Raw genomic sequence first — 14,522 nt, 5'->3', positions numbered from 1 at the left:
TTACCCCTAGTTGCACACAGGGATGTACTAGTTAAGGTATAGGCTAAGGTCATGTAACCAAGAGACCCCCAAATACAGTTCAGGCTGGTGGGCAGTCCCGTCCTACTTGACCATTTCCTCCTGTGGCTTCTTTGTCTTGGGATGTTGTCGTCTTTGACATGCTTGAAGTTGGGCCATTTCATGTCTGTGTTCCGTGTGGCCGGGAAGAGAAAAGAGCAGAAAGGCAGAGCGAGCAAGTTCCTTCTACACAGGATGATGTGGAAGTGGGACACAGCACTTCCTCTCACATCTTGTTGACCAGAACTTCATCGCGTGCATACACGTCTGTACCATCTCGCTGTGTGGCCTGTATCCAGCTAAAATTCTTTTTACTGTGGGAGAAGGGAAGAGTGAACTTGGGGGATAAGTTAGAGTCTGGCACAGAGGTTAAAACAACTACTTTTGTAGGCAGCAGATGGGGGTTAGATGCCAGGCCCCCTAGCTCCGCCTCCCGTGGTCTTCCTTATTCCATTTATACTGTCACATCTAAAACTGTTTCTAACACAACTGTGTTCTGATGTCCTGCTTGGGATTATTTCTTCATATGTCCCGCCTTGCTTTCAACCCACAGTCATGCAATTTCTTGGACACTTCCCTTCCTATGTAGATGTCATTTGGAGGGGGACTGTTTCCAGACAGTGACCCCATGGCCCCGTGTGATCACCAGCCTCTGCTGTCGTTGAGGGTGGGAGAGAGTTAATACAACTTCATTGTTTATTTGATTTTCGTGAAATACGGCAGCTTACGATCCATGCGACAGCGAGATGTGCTGTTTTGATCTCTTGGGTAAGATGATCCAGTTTCCAGGCGTGTCTCGAAACTCACCAGTGTTGCTGCAAGCCAGCTGCCCATCAGAAGGAAGCTGTTACTTAGAATATAGGTTCTTGTTTTATTCCTGTTGCTTGCTGGGTCTCTCTGGAGGCATTGGCCTTTCCGGCGTCAATTTTCTCATTGGTGAAATGAGATATTAATACGTCTTATTGACTCCAATTCAATTGCTGAGTGTGTTTGTTGCCTCAGGGGGTTCTTTGAGTTCTCAGTGCCTTTGAAGCAGTTGTTTTGTGTGCTGGTCTTTGGAGGCATATTTCAAGTGAGTGCATTTAGAGCCTCACCGTTTTTGGGGCTACAGTTTAGTTACATTGTTGTTCCGGTTTGCCTGGCCTCACCTTCGGAGTTGCTGATGCAGTAGGGTTGGGGGTGGGGCCCAAGAATTCGGATTTCTAACCAGTTCCCAGGTGACGCTGCTGGTACTGGTCTGGAGACCCTACTTTGAGAACCATTGTTTTATAGCTGTAGCTAGTTTCTGGTACTGCTTCTTCCTTCTGTTTCTTCAGTAACAGCGTACACACCTGAGACCCCTTTCCTTGCCCTCTGGGGCCAATGAATGGTATCTACTCCCCTGCTGTTACTAGCCCCAGGGTGCTTCAGCATCCCGCGTGCATTTCCTTTAACCCTACCCACACCTTTGCAAGTAGCCCTTTCCTCAGCCGCCTAGTTTGATGGTGCTGTTTCTTGCCAAAACAAGATGATTTGATGATGCTCACTGAGGATTTTTTTGACTAGAGGGATGACTCAGCCTGGGATTCACATTTTCTGAAATAAAGGGCCTTCTCTCTTTTCCCCTCGGTCACCTTGCCCTTCAAGAAGAATAGTTTAGGGTGTGTGCCAGGGGCCACTCTGCTGGGAGTACCCGTTCCCTCCTCCCCCATGCCAAAGATCAGGAACACTGGGCAGGGCGGGTAGCAATGCCCATAGCATCCTTACATCTTCATGGCGCGCGCAGTCATGCTGACTGAAGTGCAGGCATTTCAAGGACACATTTCTCAGAGGTGGCCAGCACAGTACGCCTCTGATGACACCAGTATGCAAATTGGGATGGAACGCTAAAGAACTGTTACGTATCTACCCCCATAGGCACACACGTACACGCAAGCATGCGCGCATGTGTGTACGCGCCCGCACGTGCGTACACGCACAATACGCACACATTGGTCCTTTGTTTCACACACAACACAACTGGTGGGAATTGCCATCCCGGCACTTGGGGTGTAGATGCAAACACCAACAGGGAAGCTGCTGCTCCTTCCACACCGAACACATGTAAGATTTGCCCTTTAATTGGCATCTGCAGCTGCTGCCATCAGAAGGGCCTGTCTGTTGGCCGCAACGTCTTTGCTTTAAAAGAGCAAGTCCCTTATAGCTCCAAGCCGGGCCGATCTGTCCGCTGCTGTGCTTTCTCTGCCATCCGCAGGGCTGTCACATTGTTCAGGGCTTTTTCACTATGAGGCTGTGTATCGTCTTCCCACCTCCCTGGCCTCTGGTTACCGTGCTTTGGTGATCCCTATCGGGGTGACCTGCAGGGACCGTCCTTGCAAGGATGCAGGATCGTCGCTTCGGTGCTCATGGACCGGTTATGTTCCAGCCCTGTGTTGTCAGTGCTCTTGTCTCGATGCTTGGAATGGCTCCAGGAAGTGACTGGAAATTTTAAGCAGCAGAAGCGAGGAGTGTATGAAGGCCAGGTTTCATACCAGGGCGCCTCTGCTGTAGAAACTTGTCATTTGGTTGCAGTAAGGACCCTTGTTGCCCCCACAACCTCATGAGCATTGGGTCTCAATAAAGTGCTGGGTCGGGACTTCCCTGGCTGTCCAGTGGTTAGGACCGCATGCTTGCACTGCAGGGGCCATGGTTTCGATCCCTGTTTAGGGAACTAAGATCCCGAATGCTGTGTAGAGCAGGCCAAAAAACCCCCAGAAAACAAACAAAATAAACAAACTAATAAATGAAAACATTAAAAAAAAAAGTGCTGGGTGGCTGCATCAGAATCACCCCAGTAGCTTCTTTAAAATGCAGATTCCTGGACCCCACCCATGGAGCTTGATTCACGAAGTCTGGGCTTGGTCCGTGGAATCCATGTTTTTAGACGAGGTCGGGCGCGTTCAGGGTGGTATGGCCGTAGGAATCCATGTTTTTAGGAAGCTCCCTGAATGGTTGGGATGAGGGAGAGACACACTTTACCTTTCATACTGCTGAATTCTTTTTTTTTTTTGGGCTGCATTGGGTCTTTGTTGCTGTGTGAGGGCTTTCACTAGTTGTGGCGAGTGGGGGCTACTCTTCGTTGCGGTGCTTGGGCTTCTCACTTCGGTGGCTTCTCTTGCTGCACAGCACAGGCTCTAGGCGCTCGGGCTTCAGTAGTTGCAGCATGTGGGCTCAGTAGTTGTGGTGCACACTTAGTTGCTCTGTGGCATGTAGAATTTTCCTGGATCAGGGATTGAACCCATTCCCCTGCGTTGGCAGGCAGATTCTTAACCACTGTGCCACCAGGAAAGTCCCCTCCAATTCTTTTTCATTCTTCTAGGATTACAGCTCCACGCAGGCAGGAATTTTTGTCTGTTTTAGTCTCTGTTTTCCTAATATCTAGAATAGTGCCTGGCATATAATATGCACTCAAATATTTGTGTGGATGAATGTGTTTTATCCATTAAAAAAAAAGTGCTTCTGCTGGTGATTCTGGTGCACAGACAGGTTTGAGAAGCTCTGCTCTAGAGGCTTTGGCAGTTTTCTTGGGTTAGAAGTCACATTTCTGGGGGTAACATTGCCTCACTGGGATGAATAGTAAAAGTCAGGGATGGAGCCATTTTTTAAAAATAATGAATTCATTAATTTATTGGGTGTGTTGGGTCTTTATTGCTGCACATGGGCGTTCTCTGGCTACTGTGAGCGGGGGCTGCTCTTCGTTGCAGTGTGCGGGCTTCTCAATGCGGTGGCTTCTCTTGTTGCAGAGCGTGGGCTCTAGGTGTGCGGGCTTCAGTAGTTGTGGCATGTGGGCTCAATAGTTGTGGCTCGCAGGCTCTAGAGCACAGGCTCAGTAGTTGTGGTACATGGGCTTAGCTGCTCTTCGGCATGTGGGATTTTTCCTGGCCCAGGGCTTGAACCTGTGTCCCCTGCATTGGCAGGCAGATTCTTAACCACTGCGCCACCAAGGAAATCACAGAGATGGAGTCATTTTGGGGGGCAAATCCAGATGCTGTGAATAGACTGTCTGGCACAGCCTGGGCAGTGACTTTGGTCTAATTTGTTCACTGTGTTCTGCTAACCTTGATCTTTGGTTTACAGCATGTCATCTGGTATGAAGACTTGAAAACTCTTAGGTTGTGACTTGATGGCACTTTTGGAGCCTCTTTTTTTTTTTATTGAAATATAGTTGATTTACAATGTGTTAATTTCTGCTGTACAGCAAAGTGATTCAGTTATACATATATTTACCTTCTTTTTTTAAATATTATTTTCTATTGTTTATCATATTGAATATAGTTCTCTGTGCTATACAGTAGGACCTTGCTACTTATCCATTCTGTATATTAAAAACTTACATCTATTAACCCCAACCTCCCACTCCCTCCCTCCCTCCCACTCCCTCCCTCTTGGCAACTGCCAGTTCTCTGTTTGTGATTCTGTTCCTGTTTTATAGATAGGTTTATTTGTGTCATTTTAGATTCCACATATAAGTGATATCATATGGTATCTGTTTTTCTCTTTCTGACTTACTTCACTTAGAATGATAATCTCTAGTTGTATCCATGTTGCTGCCAATGGCATTGTTTTATTTTTTATGGCTGAGTAGCATTCCATTGTATATAGGTACCACATCTTCTATGTCCATTTATCTGTTGACGGACACTTAGGTTGTTTTCATGTCTCGGCTTTTGTGAATAGTGCTGCTATAAACATAGGGGTGCATGTATCTTTTTGAATTAGAGATTTGTCCAGGTATATGCCAAGGAGTGGGATTGCTGCATCATATGGCAACTCTCTTTTTAGTTTTCTGAGGAACCTCCATACTGTTTTCCATAGTGGCTGCACCAACTTATAGTCCCACCAACAGTGTGGAAGGGTTCCCTTTTCTGGAGCCTCTTGATTTGGCACCATTTTTGAAAGTCCAAAAGTGTTTTATGAAAGTGTTCAAGTCCTGGTTCTTTATTATTTCTTTAGACTCAACAGCAAGATTGATGAAGCTTGGCTTCCCTACACACAAGCTGTCTTCCCTTGGGCTCCATTCATCCCAAGATGAGTGACTGTACCCCAGAAAGATAGTTTAGGGATGGGGTAACATCTTGGGGTGGCCAAATTTACCCAGCGAATGCCCAAGCTAAGTTCTCCTAATGGTGTACAGTTGGAATTCTCAGTATGGTACTCTGTAATCTTGTTGGTGGGTCACGTTTGATTAGGTTCTTTGATAAGGAGGTTTGTCATTTAGTACATCTTTCTTGACCTCATGTGGTAGAGCATGCTGCCTAGCAGCTGTTGTCATTTTTGTTGTTTGTTTTCTTAATGAGCCCTTTTGAAGAAATGGAAAGTTGTTTGACCAGTAGAAAAGACTAATGTAGTTTGGGCAGGGATTTTCAGCTCAGGAATTTGAATCTTCTGAATAGGAGCAAAGACTACATATCTCGTTGCCTTTCTAAGAGGTGGCTCTGATTTTCTGAACTATTTTTCACTAGTCATTACAGAGAGAATCTTCAGGAGTCACTGCTAAGTGCTAAATAGTGGCCTGTTTGTGGGCTCTTAAAAGTGCCTAGCAGCTGCTATATATTTGACTTTCTCAGCCTTAAACTCGCAAGCCATTCTGTTTTTTTCACATTTGTTGGAAAATTTATAACTGCGATGTGTCGTCATAAATATGCATTGTTCTTATTTTAAGACATTTCAGTTCTAAAAGCGTGAATACTTCTATTATGTGCAAATGTTTTGTGTGTGGATATTTAAGACCTTTTTAATGGCAATATATATTTAAAACAGACGTAGAAAAATAGCGTTCACCCACATACCCAGGGCCTGTGGAGAACCAGGTTGGGATGTGTGGGTGAGCTACAGGCAGCCAAGTGCCTCCGGTGGGCTCTTCAAGGACCAGGACAAGCAGCTTACGTCTGCCAAGAATTTTGGGGAAATAAAGTCTTCAAATAAAGTCTGCTGCCACCCCTTCTCAGTGTTTCTGTCCTTGTTAGTTCATAAATCAGTTTTTTTTAAAAGCAATCACAGTGCAAATAGAACCTTAGTCTTCAAATTGTCCAGTATCTGGTTAAATATCTGCTACATGTAAGATGCCAGGTGATGAGGGGCCCTTGGGGAGGACATGCAAGTCACTGGCCCCTCCCAAGGTCCCTGGTGTGGCATTGACCTGGTGCTGGGCAGAGTCTTTACTGACCAGCTTGGAGCCTCTGGGGACGTGTGCAATGCTCCATGTCTGACTTGACTAGACCTTTCTTCTAATTCTGGACTGAAAGCAAACAGGTGTTTGGAGGAGGATAGAGAGAATTCACATCTCAAAGTTGGCTTCTGGAGTGTAGTGGTTTGAGAGATTTAGTGTTTTTTAAAAGACTTTCATTTGCATCTTGCCTCTTTTCAGAAAGGGGTTTGAGGCAATTTAAGATAAAAGAAATATGTATATAAATAAGACAGGAAATCAGAGCAAAGGACAGGAGGCGAGCTCAGGAAGGGTTGGCACGGTTGCAAAGATGGTCAGAATGTGTCCCAGCTTCTCCCAGCTGCAGCGGAAAGGATGGTGTCATGAATTCAGGGACAGGAAGGGACTTGAACAGTAGTGGAAGATCTTGTGGGTTCCAGACACAGCATGGCAAGGGACTCAGTCTCATCCCCATTTTACAGAGAATGAAACTGAAAGGCAGAAGGTGAAATCACCGGGCTGAGGTTTGAAGCCTCCTGGGCAGATGAGCCTTGAAGGCTCGTGTGGACTGAGGAATGTCACCCCTGGTTATCATCACAGTGAGGAAGGATTTCAGTTTCTTGGGGTGGAAGTTTTTTTTGTTTTTGTTTTTGCCATTCAAACATTTTCCCTGAGGCTGTACTTTATATTCTTCTAGATTTTTTCCCCCATATATGTATATGTTAGTGTATATATATATATATATACTAACAAATGTAATATATATATTTTTCAATTACAAGAAAGGAGTTTTACTGTATCCTGTTTAGGGCATCAGTTTATATTATCATGGATAGCTTTCCGTGGCAGAATGAATAGATCGAGTCCATTCATTTTTTTTTTCCCCAAAGTTTGTAGTCTTTATTTATTTAATTTATTGGCTGCGTTGAGTCTTCGTTGCTGCACACGGGCTTTCTCTAGCTGCGGCGAGCGGTGGGCTACTCTTCATTGTGATGTGCGGGCTTCTCATTGTAGTGGCTTCTCTTGTTGCGGAGCACAGGCTCTAGGCCTGTGGGCTTCAATAGCTGCGGCACATGGGCTCAATAGTTGTGGCTCATGGTCTTAGTTGCTCCACGGCATGTGGGATCTTCCCAGAGCAGAGCTCGAACCCGTGTCCCCTGCATTGGCAGGCGGATTCTTAACCACTGTGCCACCTAGGAAGTCCCGTGTCCATTCATTTTTAATAGCTGCATCTAATCCCATTATTTACATATATCATATTTTAGCAGTCTCTTAATGACAGCTATTTGGGTGATTTCAAGGGTTTCTTTTTCCCATGTTACAAACAATGCTTCAGTGAATCTCGTTGTCTATCTACAAACTGTGGTAAGTTCCTGTAAAGTAAATTGTCAGAAGTAGGATTGCTGGTTCAAAGGGTATATGTTGACACTTAAATTTTTTAGCAGAGGTGGTCAGGTTGCCTTCCACACGGACTGCTTAAGGAAGAGACTGTACCATGCTTATCACCCATCTCCTGTGTCCTGTGGGCGCTGAGGAAAAGTAGAAAGGACGCAAGAGGGTTTGTCGCCCTCCAGGAATTTCCAGCTGTGCTATGTACCCAATCCCAGGGAATGTCTGGGGTGTTGACGGTGGGTGGGTGAGTGGGTGGATTGAATTCAACTTTTCAAGCTTGCCTTGCAAACGTCGCGCATGGCGTTGAGGATTCATCTTTCATTGCATCAATTCTCTTGGGTAACGGATGTAATTTCCTTAGGGCAGGAACCTTATCCTACATGACTTACAATATGTCTCACACATCTTCATTGCTTTGGGGAGACATTGTAATTATAACATGTCAGGCAATATTCGAGGATCTAATTGAGAACATTAGATCCTTTTTTTGTGTATGTGTATGAGAAATTAATATCTTTGGCATTCTATACAGGTCATGGAATATCAGCCTGGAGGGGATTTGCTGTCACTTTTGAATAGATATGAGGACCAATTAGATGAAAATATGATTCAGTTTTACCTAGCTGAACTCATTTTGGCTGTTCACAGCGTTCATCAGATGGGATATGTACATCGGTAAGTGAGACTCTGGTAGTTGACTGAGAATTTATCTGTATCATCTAAGAGTTCCTAAAATAGAGTGAATGATTTCAGCATCAAAATAACACTTCATCCAATTTTTAGCCAGTCTTCACCATAATTGGCTGAAAGCACATTTTCCAAAATGGCAGACATTTCAGCTTACCCATTCAGTAATCAAATAGATCTAAAATTGTAATGTTCTCATGTTTGCTCATAAGATCTATTAATGTGACTGATAAGATCAGGAACTCTTGCGTAGGTTCTTTGGGTGCTGTGGTAGGAAAACTGAATATGATTTGCGCAAGTAAGCGGCATGCCATGACAGAACAGAAGACCACTTCGTTGTACTTCTGACCTCGCCTATTAGTAACTGACAAAGATCTTCCCCCAAGTCCTCAGTCAAAAGGTGTTTCTTTACATCTTCACTCAGCTGGTGTTTTATGAGCATCTGAGAATGCTGTGGGAATGGAATGATGGTTAGACCAGGAACCACAAAATCCTGAACAGTGTCTCAGTTTTTCCATTGACTAGCCACATGACCTTGGGCAAATCCCCTAGCTTCTTGTGGCCTTAGTTCTCCTAATGTAAAATGTGTGTCTCAAGGAGAAATAATCCCCCTAATAGCATGTATTTGTTCCCTTTCCTTCTCTGCTTCCCTTCCCCTCCCTCTGTTCCTCTCTCTCTCTGCCCTCCCTCCCTTCCTTCTATTCTTTCTCTCTTTCTTTTACTTAAATTTGTTTTGCAAAATGCTAATTATGTATGTCCATCAGTAGGGAGGTCTATATGGCAAAACCACAAACACTAAAATTCTTGGCTGAATCAGGATCCTAGGTTAGCATTTGCTTGACAATTGGCATGGAGAAGACAACTGTAACCTGCTGCCTTGATTTCCTTACAGAGACATCAAGCCCGAGAACATCCTCATTGACCGAATGGGACACATCAAGCTGGTGGATTTTGGATCAGCTGCTAAAATGAACTCAAATAAGATGGTAACAAAATAGAATAAGATAACTTAATAGAGCTTGTACTACAAAGTGTTCTGAGGTCCTCATAAGTTTGGAAAACATGGGGTAAAGTTGAGCGGACATTCTGGACCCTTCATCTGCCAGTGTGTGAAATGACTTCTCTGCGGGGGGGGGAGGGGATGGGGACACAGAGCTATTTTCCAGATTTACTTGACCTGGTACACTTTCATGTAAAATACCCTACAAAACATTTTTAGTAACATTCTTAGAGTTTGGGTAAAAAGAAGGGAAAATGCTTATTTTGTTTTCCCCTTCATTTTCCTTGCTTGTTAATAGATGTCTTCTGTTACATTCTCTTTTTTGCTTTAAATATTTTGATGAAATGTAACCTTATTTATCTCAAATCCTCTATTTCCTATGCAGTGAAATTGAAATTAGTCACCAGAGCATTTGAACCAAGCATTAAATATTAAGAACCAAGTGCTCAAAATGTCAGTTCTAAGTCCTGAACCTTCGGTAAAAATTAAGCTGTATTCCACACACTAATAATTATTAAGCTGTATCCATGTGCTAATCGGAATGCAGGAGGGTAGCTATTGAGGTCAAGAGTAAGAATACTTCAGGAAAAAGATGACAAAGTAAAAGAAAATTAGATTTTAAAAACCTAATAAAGTTGGTACAGGCTAAAATGTAAATATTCAACTATGCAAAAAATGTTAAGTCTAAGAGAAAATCGATTTAGATTTTAAGACTAATTTCCCAACCGAATCACTTGGTAACCTGGACATATCCTTAGAAACTCGGGCTTTTATGCTTTCTCTGGAACATACTGGTTCTAGTTAAAATGCAGAAATTAATATGTGAGGGGCAGCTTCTCTTCAAAAATGCCTCCTGGCTTTGAGAGTGTAGTCCTTATGAAAGGCAATATATAAATTCCTTTTTCTTTCTCAGGTTCCTTGGAGAAAAAGTGGGTATTATTATGTTGCTGTCAGGAAAAAGATCTGGGGTTGTGTTAACTCTTTGCGTTTCAGCGTTTGGCCTCCTTTTTCTGCAGATCTGAGGCCTGCTTGACATAACTTCCTTTGGGTTCAGGCTCTTGGATAAACATGCTCTTTACCTTGTCTGAGGTCAGGGCTTTTCAACCTGAGCACTGGTTGTTTTTTAACGCCCCCCCCCCCCCCCATGATGTGCTTATAATCTATTCCACTTGATCATTACATTAATAATTATATTAGAGTATCACATAATTTTTTTTTATTTTTATTTTTTTTGGGGGTACACCAAGTTCAATCATCTGTTTTTATACACATATCCCCGTGTTCCCTCCCTTCCTTGACTCCCCCCCACTCGAGTCCCCCCCACCCTCCCCGCCCCAGTCCTCTGGGCATCTTCCATCCTCGAGTTGGACTCCCTTTGTTATACAACAACTTCCCACTGACTATTTTACAGTTGGTAGTATATATATGTCTGTGCTACTCTCTCGCTTCCTCTCAGTTTCCCCTTCACCCCCCGCCCCCTCCCATACCTCGAGTTCTCCAGTGCATTCTCTGTATCTGCGTCCTTGTTCTTGTCACTGAGTTCATCAGTACCATTTTTAGATTCCGTATATGTGAGTTAGCATACAATACTTGTCCTTCTGTTTCTGACTTACTTCACTCTGTATGACAGACTGTAGTTCTATCCACCTCATTACATATAGCTCCATCTCATCCCTTTTTATAGCTGAGTAATATTCCATTGTGTATAGATGCCACATCTTCTTTATCCATTCATTTGTTGATGGGCATTTAGGTTGCTTCCATGTCCTGGCTATTGTAAATAGTGCTGCAATAAACATTATGGTACAAGTTTCTTTTGGGATTATGGTTTTCTTTGGGTATATGCCCAGGAGTGGGATTACTGGATCATATGGTAGTTCTATTTGTAGTTTTTTAAGGAACCATAATTTTGTTTTAAAACTCATGTACAATTCAGAAACAGGCATGAAAACTTAACGTATTGAATTTAGTGGAACAGAGTACAGAAAAAAATTAAATCATGTAAAGTTTCATCATCCGGGATTCAAAAACCTGTACCTTACATTTGTGACCTTAATACACTCAGGCATCTAGAAATAAAGTGAAACATAGGTATGTATTCAGCACCACTGACGTTTTGGTCTAGAGAATTCTTTGTTGTGGGGGGGGCTGTCCTGTGTCTCGTAGGATGTTGAGCAACATCCCTGGTCTCTACCCACTAGATGCCAGTGGAACCTTCCCCTCCAGTTGTGACAACCCAAAATGACTCCAGACACTGCCCATTGTTCCCTGGGGGACAGAATCACCCCTGGTGGAGGACCTCTGACGTAGATTGAGAAGCATCAGAATGCTTATTAATTAGAGCCGGCAATAGGTGTGTGTGGTGAGAAAACCTCCTGAGAAAACTAGCTTACGATCCAGAGTCACTGCTTGGTAAAGAAATGGGAATAAAGAGTAAGGTCCTATCTCTGTATCTGGAGTTGCTCTCTTCAGAGCTCTTGGTGGAGAGAAACTCCTCTTCATTTCAGATTTCTATTTTTCAGTTGCTGCAAGCTGCCCTTTTCAGTTCTTCGCATGGCAGCAGCATTCCCTTCAGGCGGGGAGCCTCCAGAGGCACTCAGGTTTATTTGCCGCTCAGCGGTCAAGCCCTGATCATTTTGGTCAAGGAGATAACAGCCCTCAGTCCTACGTACTTGAGAATATTGTAGCTCCTCTCCTCTTAGAGAATCACCTCCCCAAGAGCTTTGTGCTCTTAGGGCCAAGCAGATGAAAAGGAATTTTTAGCATTAAGTGCAAAGGCCCTTTTGTTATAAAAGATCAATGATTTGCAATTTTTTTTTTTGGTATTTTTGATCAATGATGGTGGATGAAACGTGTTTCTTTTATTTTCTAAAATAAATAAATAAATAAATAAATAAATAAATTTTGACTGCACTGGGTCTTAGTTGTGGCACGTGGGATCTTTTAGTTGCCGGCATGTGGGCTTCTTAGTTGTGGCATGTGGGGTCTTTTAATTGCAGTATGCATATGGAATCTATTTCCCCGACCAGGGATTGAACCCTGACCCCTTGCATTGGGAGCATGGTGTCTTACCACTGGACCACCAGGGAAGTCCCCAAACGTGTTTGCTTTAAATAGAATGTTTTAAAACCTACCTGAAGGAGGTTTTAAAAGGCTTTTTTTTGTACTAAAAATATACTATGTAAAATATAGTTCATACACTTGCTGAAATTATCGTATGTTGCCCCAAGTCCATTCATCCTTTTCCCTACCACCTGCTTATATTATATAGTTATTATGTTTTGGATTTTTGCGAATCTTAGATCTGTTGAGTTTCCCATCTCCCATTGTCTTTATTTAAGCTTTTTAGGCAGAATCGCTTGGGAGTACTTTCGTTAGTAAACACAGGTGGACCGTAGTGCCTGGAGGTTTGGGTGTTGAGCAGAGATGTCTCCCATTTCACCTTATTAGAATCTCAGAGGATGGCAGGCAGCTAGCAGTTCCAACCTGTCTCATTCAGCTCTCGTGAAAACAATCCTAAGGAGATTATAAATAAAGAGCATTATAGCGTGTTAAGTGATAATCGCTACCATTTAGCAGTTGGAAACCCATTGGAGATAGCCCTTTTTGAGATTGATGGAGGAGTGAAAAGATTTTATTACTTTTCCAGGAGAGGAACAACATAGTGAGACTGTTTTCCCCTCCTGCTTCTGCCGGTGTATGTTTATGCCCTGGGCAGCTAGAGGAGGAAAGTTAGGTTGAAATAGTTTTGTGTATAAGCATTTTACAGGAAGGGGATTGGGAGACCTCCTTCTCCATCTGCTTTCTGCTTGTAAAAGAACCTGCTAGATTTTGTAAAAGAATCTGCTGGGTTAATTCCCTTCCTTCCTTCCTTCCTTCCTTCCTTCTTTCCTTCCCTCCCTCCCTCCCTCCCTCTCTCCAAAATGGGACGGACTCTTTTGTCTCCTAGTCATCTTATTGTTGTCTCCTCCTGAACTGGTATATTTTCTTCCCTGTCAATACAGGGAAAAATTAACTAAAGTTCAGTAAAATTGGGGCCTTGTCAGGTGGTTGCACTGCAGGCAGGCTGGGCTCCTCGTACACGGTCCCACTTTTAATACCTCACCCAGATTAGCTGGCTGTGAATTGCCACCAGAGGAGAGTGAAAGGATCTCGCAAAATTCTTATCAAGATGTGTCAGATTACATGTCCAACAGGTTTAATGTACTTGGAGGTCAGTAACTAATGGAAACGTAGTAGCCATTAATTGTCATTAAAAGTCTGTTAATTGCTGTTAATTACTGTAGTAGGAGATGTACAAAAAGCAAGCTAGGCAATATTTTTTCTTAAAATTTTGGAAATTTACACAATTGTTAGACATATATGTGTATAACTGCCTACCTGTTTCGGGGCAAAAATCAGTTGTGGAGTTACTGGCTCTTTGGTAAGTCTAACCATTTGTTTCAAAATGAGGCATTGACAGTTTCTGCCTTTTGCTGGGTCATGCTGATAAATATGACCCAGTCACCTTCCTTTCAACTCTTTAGTTGTGAACAAGTGACCAAGCCCTGGGAGCTGCCATCTCCCCAAACAATGTACTGTGATGGTAAAATAAAACCCAATATGTAGAAATGATGACTGTTGGCGGATTTTGTACTAACGGTTCTGCAAAGTAATCAGGCATAAAGGGTTAAGCACGTAATCAGTGATAGTGGCATTATCAACACCTAGTCCAACCAAGATGTTACCGTTTTCCTTCTCTTGTTTCGATATTTTGAAGATATTTATTTCTCATGGTCAGTATTCAGGTTGGTTGGTTTGTTTTTTAACCCAAATCTTGTAATTTGATCTCAATTCCATGCTGACCTCGTTAACACTTACATTAAAAGACAGACGCCTTGGCTCAGGCTTTCCCACATAGAGCCCTCCCCTTGACTTAGGCTACTTTCAGTTGCTCCAGGTTAAGGTGTCCTGTCTTAGACCAAATATTTTCTCCTTTTTTCCCACTTTGTCTCCCAGCACAGGCCTGTGGGTTTCTTGGGTGACGTGACCATCTAACTTTCCCAGGTGTGTGTCTGCAGTGGAAGTCCTATTGCCCAAAGTGATGGCTGACTGGTGTTAAGAATAACAGTATTGCACTGCTTTCTGGGTTTAGGGTTTGGAAAAAACCTGTGATGGGCCTGAAGGAAGGGGCGAAAAGAGAGTAGGGAGAATGAGTTTGTTTCCTATAACAGTGGGTCTTTG

The 14,522-nt window shown here is 43.3% G+C and overlaps 1 protein-coding gene across 8 annotated transcripts in view; it reads left to right on the top strand.

The window, feature by feature from the left end:
• The window catches only part of CIT (citron rho-interacting serine/threonine kinase), a 167,163-nt gene that overhangs the window by 26,116 nt on the left and 126,525 nt on the right, over positions 1-14,522 (top strand). For all 8 annotated transcript variants that reach the window (XM_057746195.1, XM_057746194.1, XM_057746192.1 and 5 more), the window contains 2 exons: positions 8,145-8,287; positions 9,192-9,285. In XM_057746195.1, coding sequence (XP_057602178.1) covers positions 8,145-8,287; positions 9,192-9,285 — 237 coding nt within the window. The remainder of the gene's footprint in view (positions 1-8,144; positions 8,288-9,191; positions 9,286-14,522) is intronic.

The sequence above is a fragment of the Hippopotamus amphibius genome, chromosome 8 (assembly GCF_030028045.1).
Source record: "Hippopotamus amphibius kiboko isolate mHipAmp2 chromosome 8, mHipAmp2.hap2, whole genome shotgun sequence".
Taxonomy (NCBI): domain Eukaryota; kingdom Metazoa; phylum Chordata; class Mammalia; order Artiodactyla; family Hippopotamidae; genus Hippopotamus; species Hippopotamus amphibius.
This window is presented reverse-complemented; position numbering and strand designations above follow the sequence as displayed.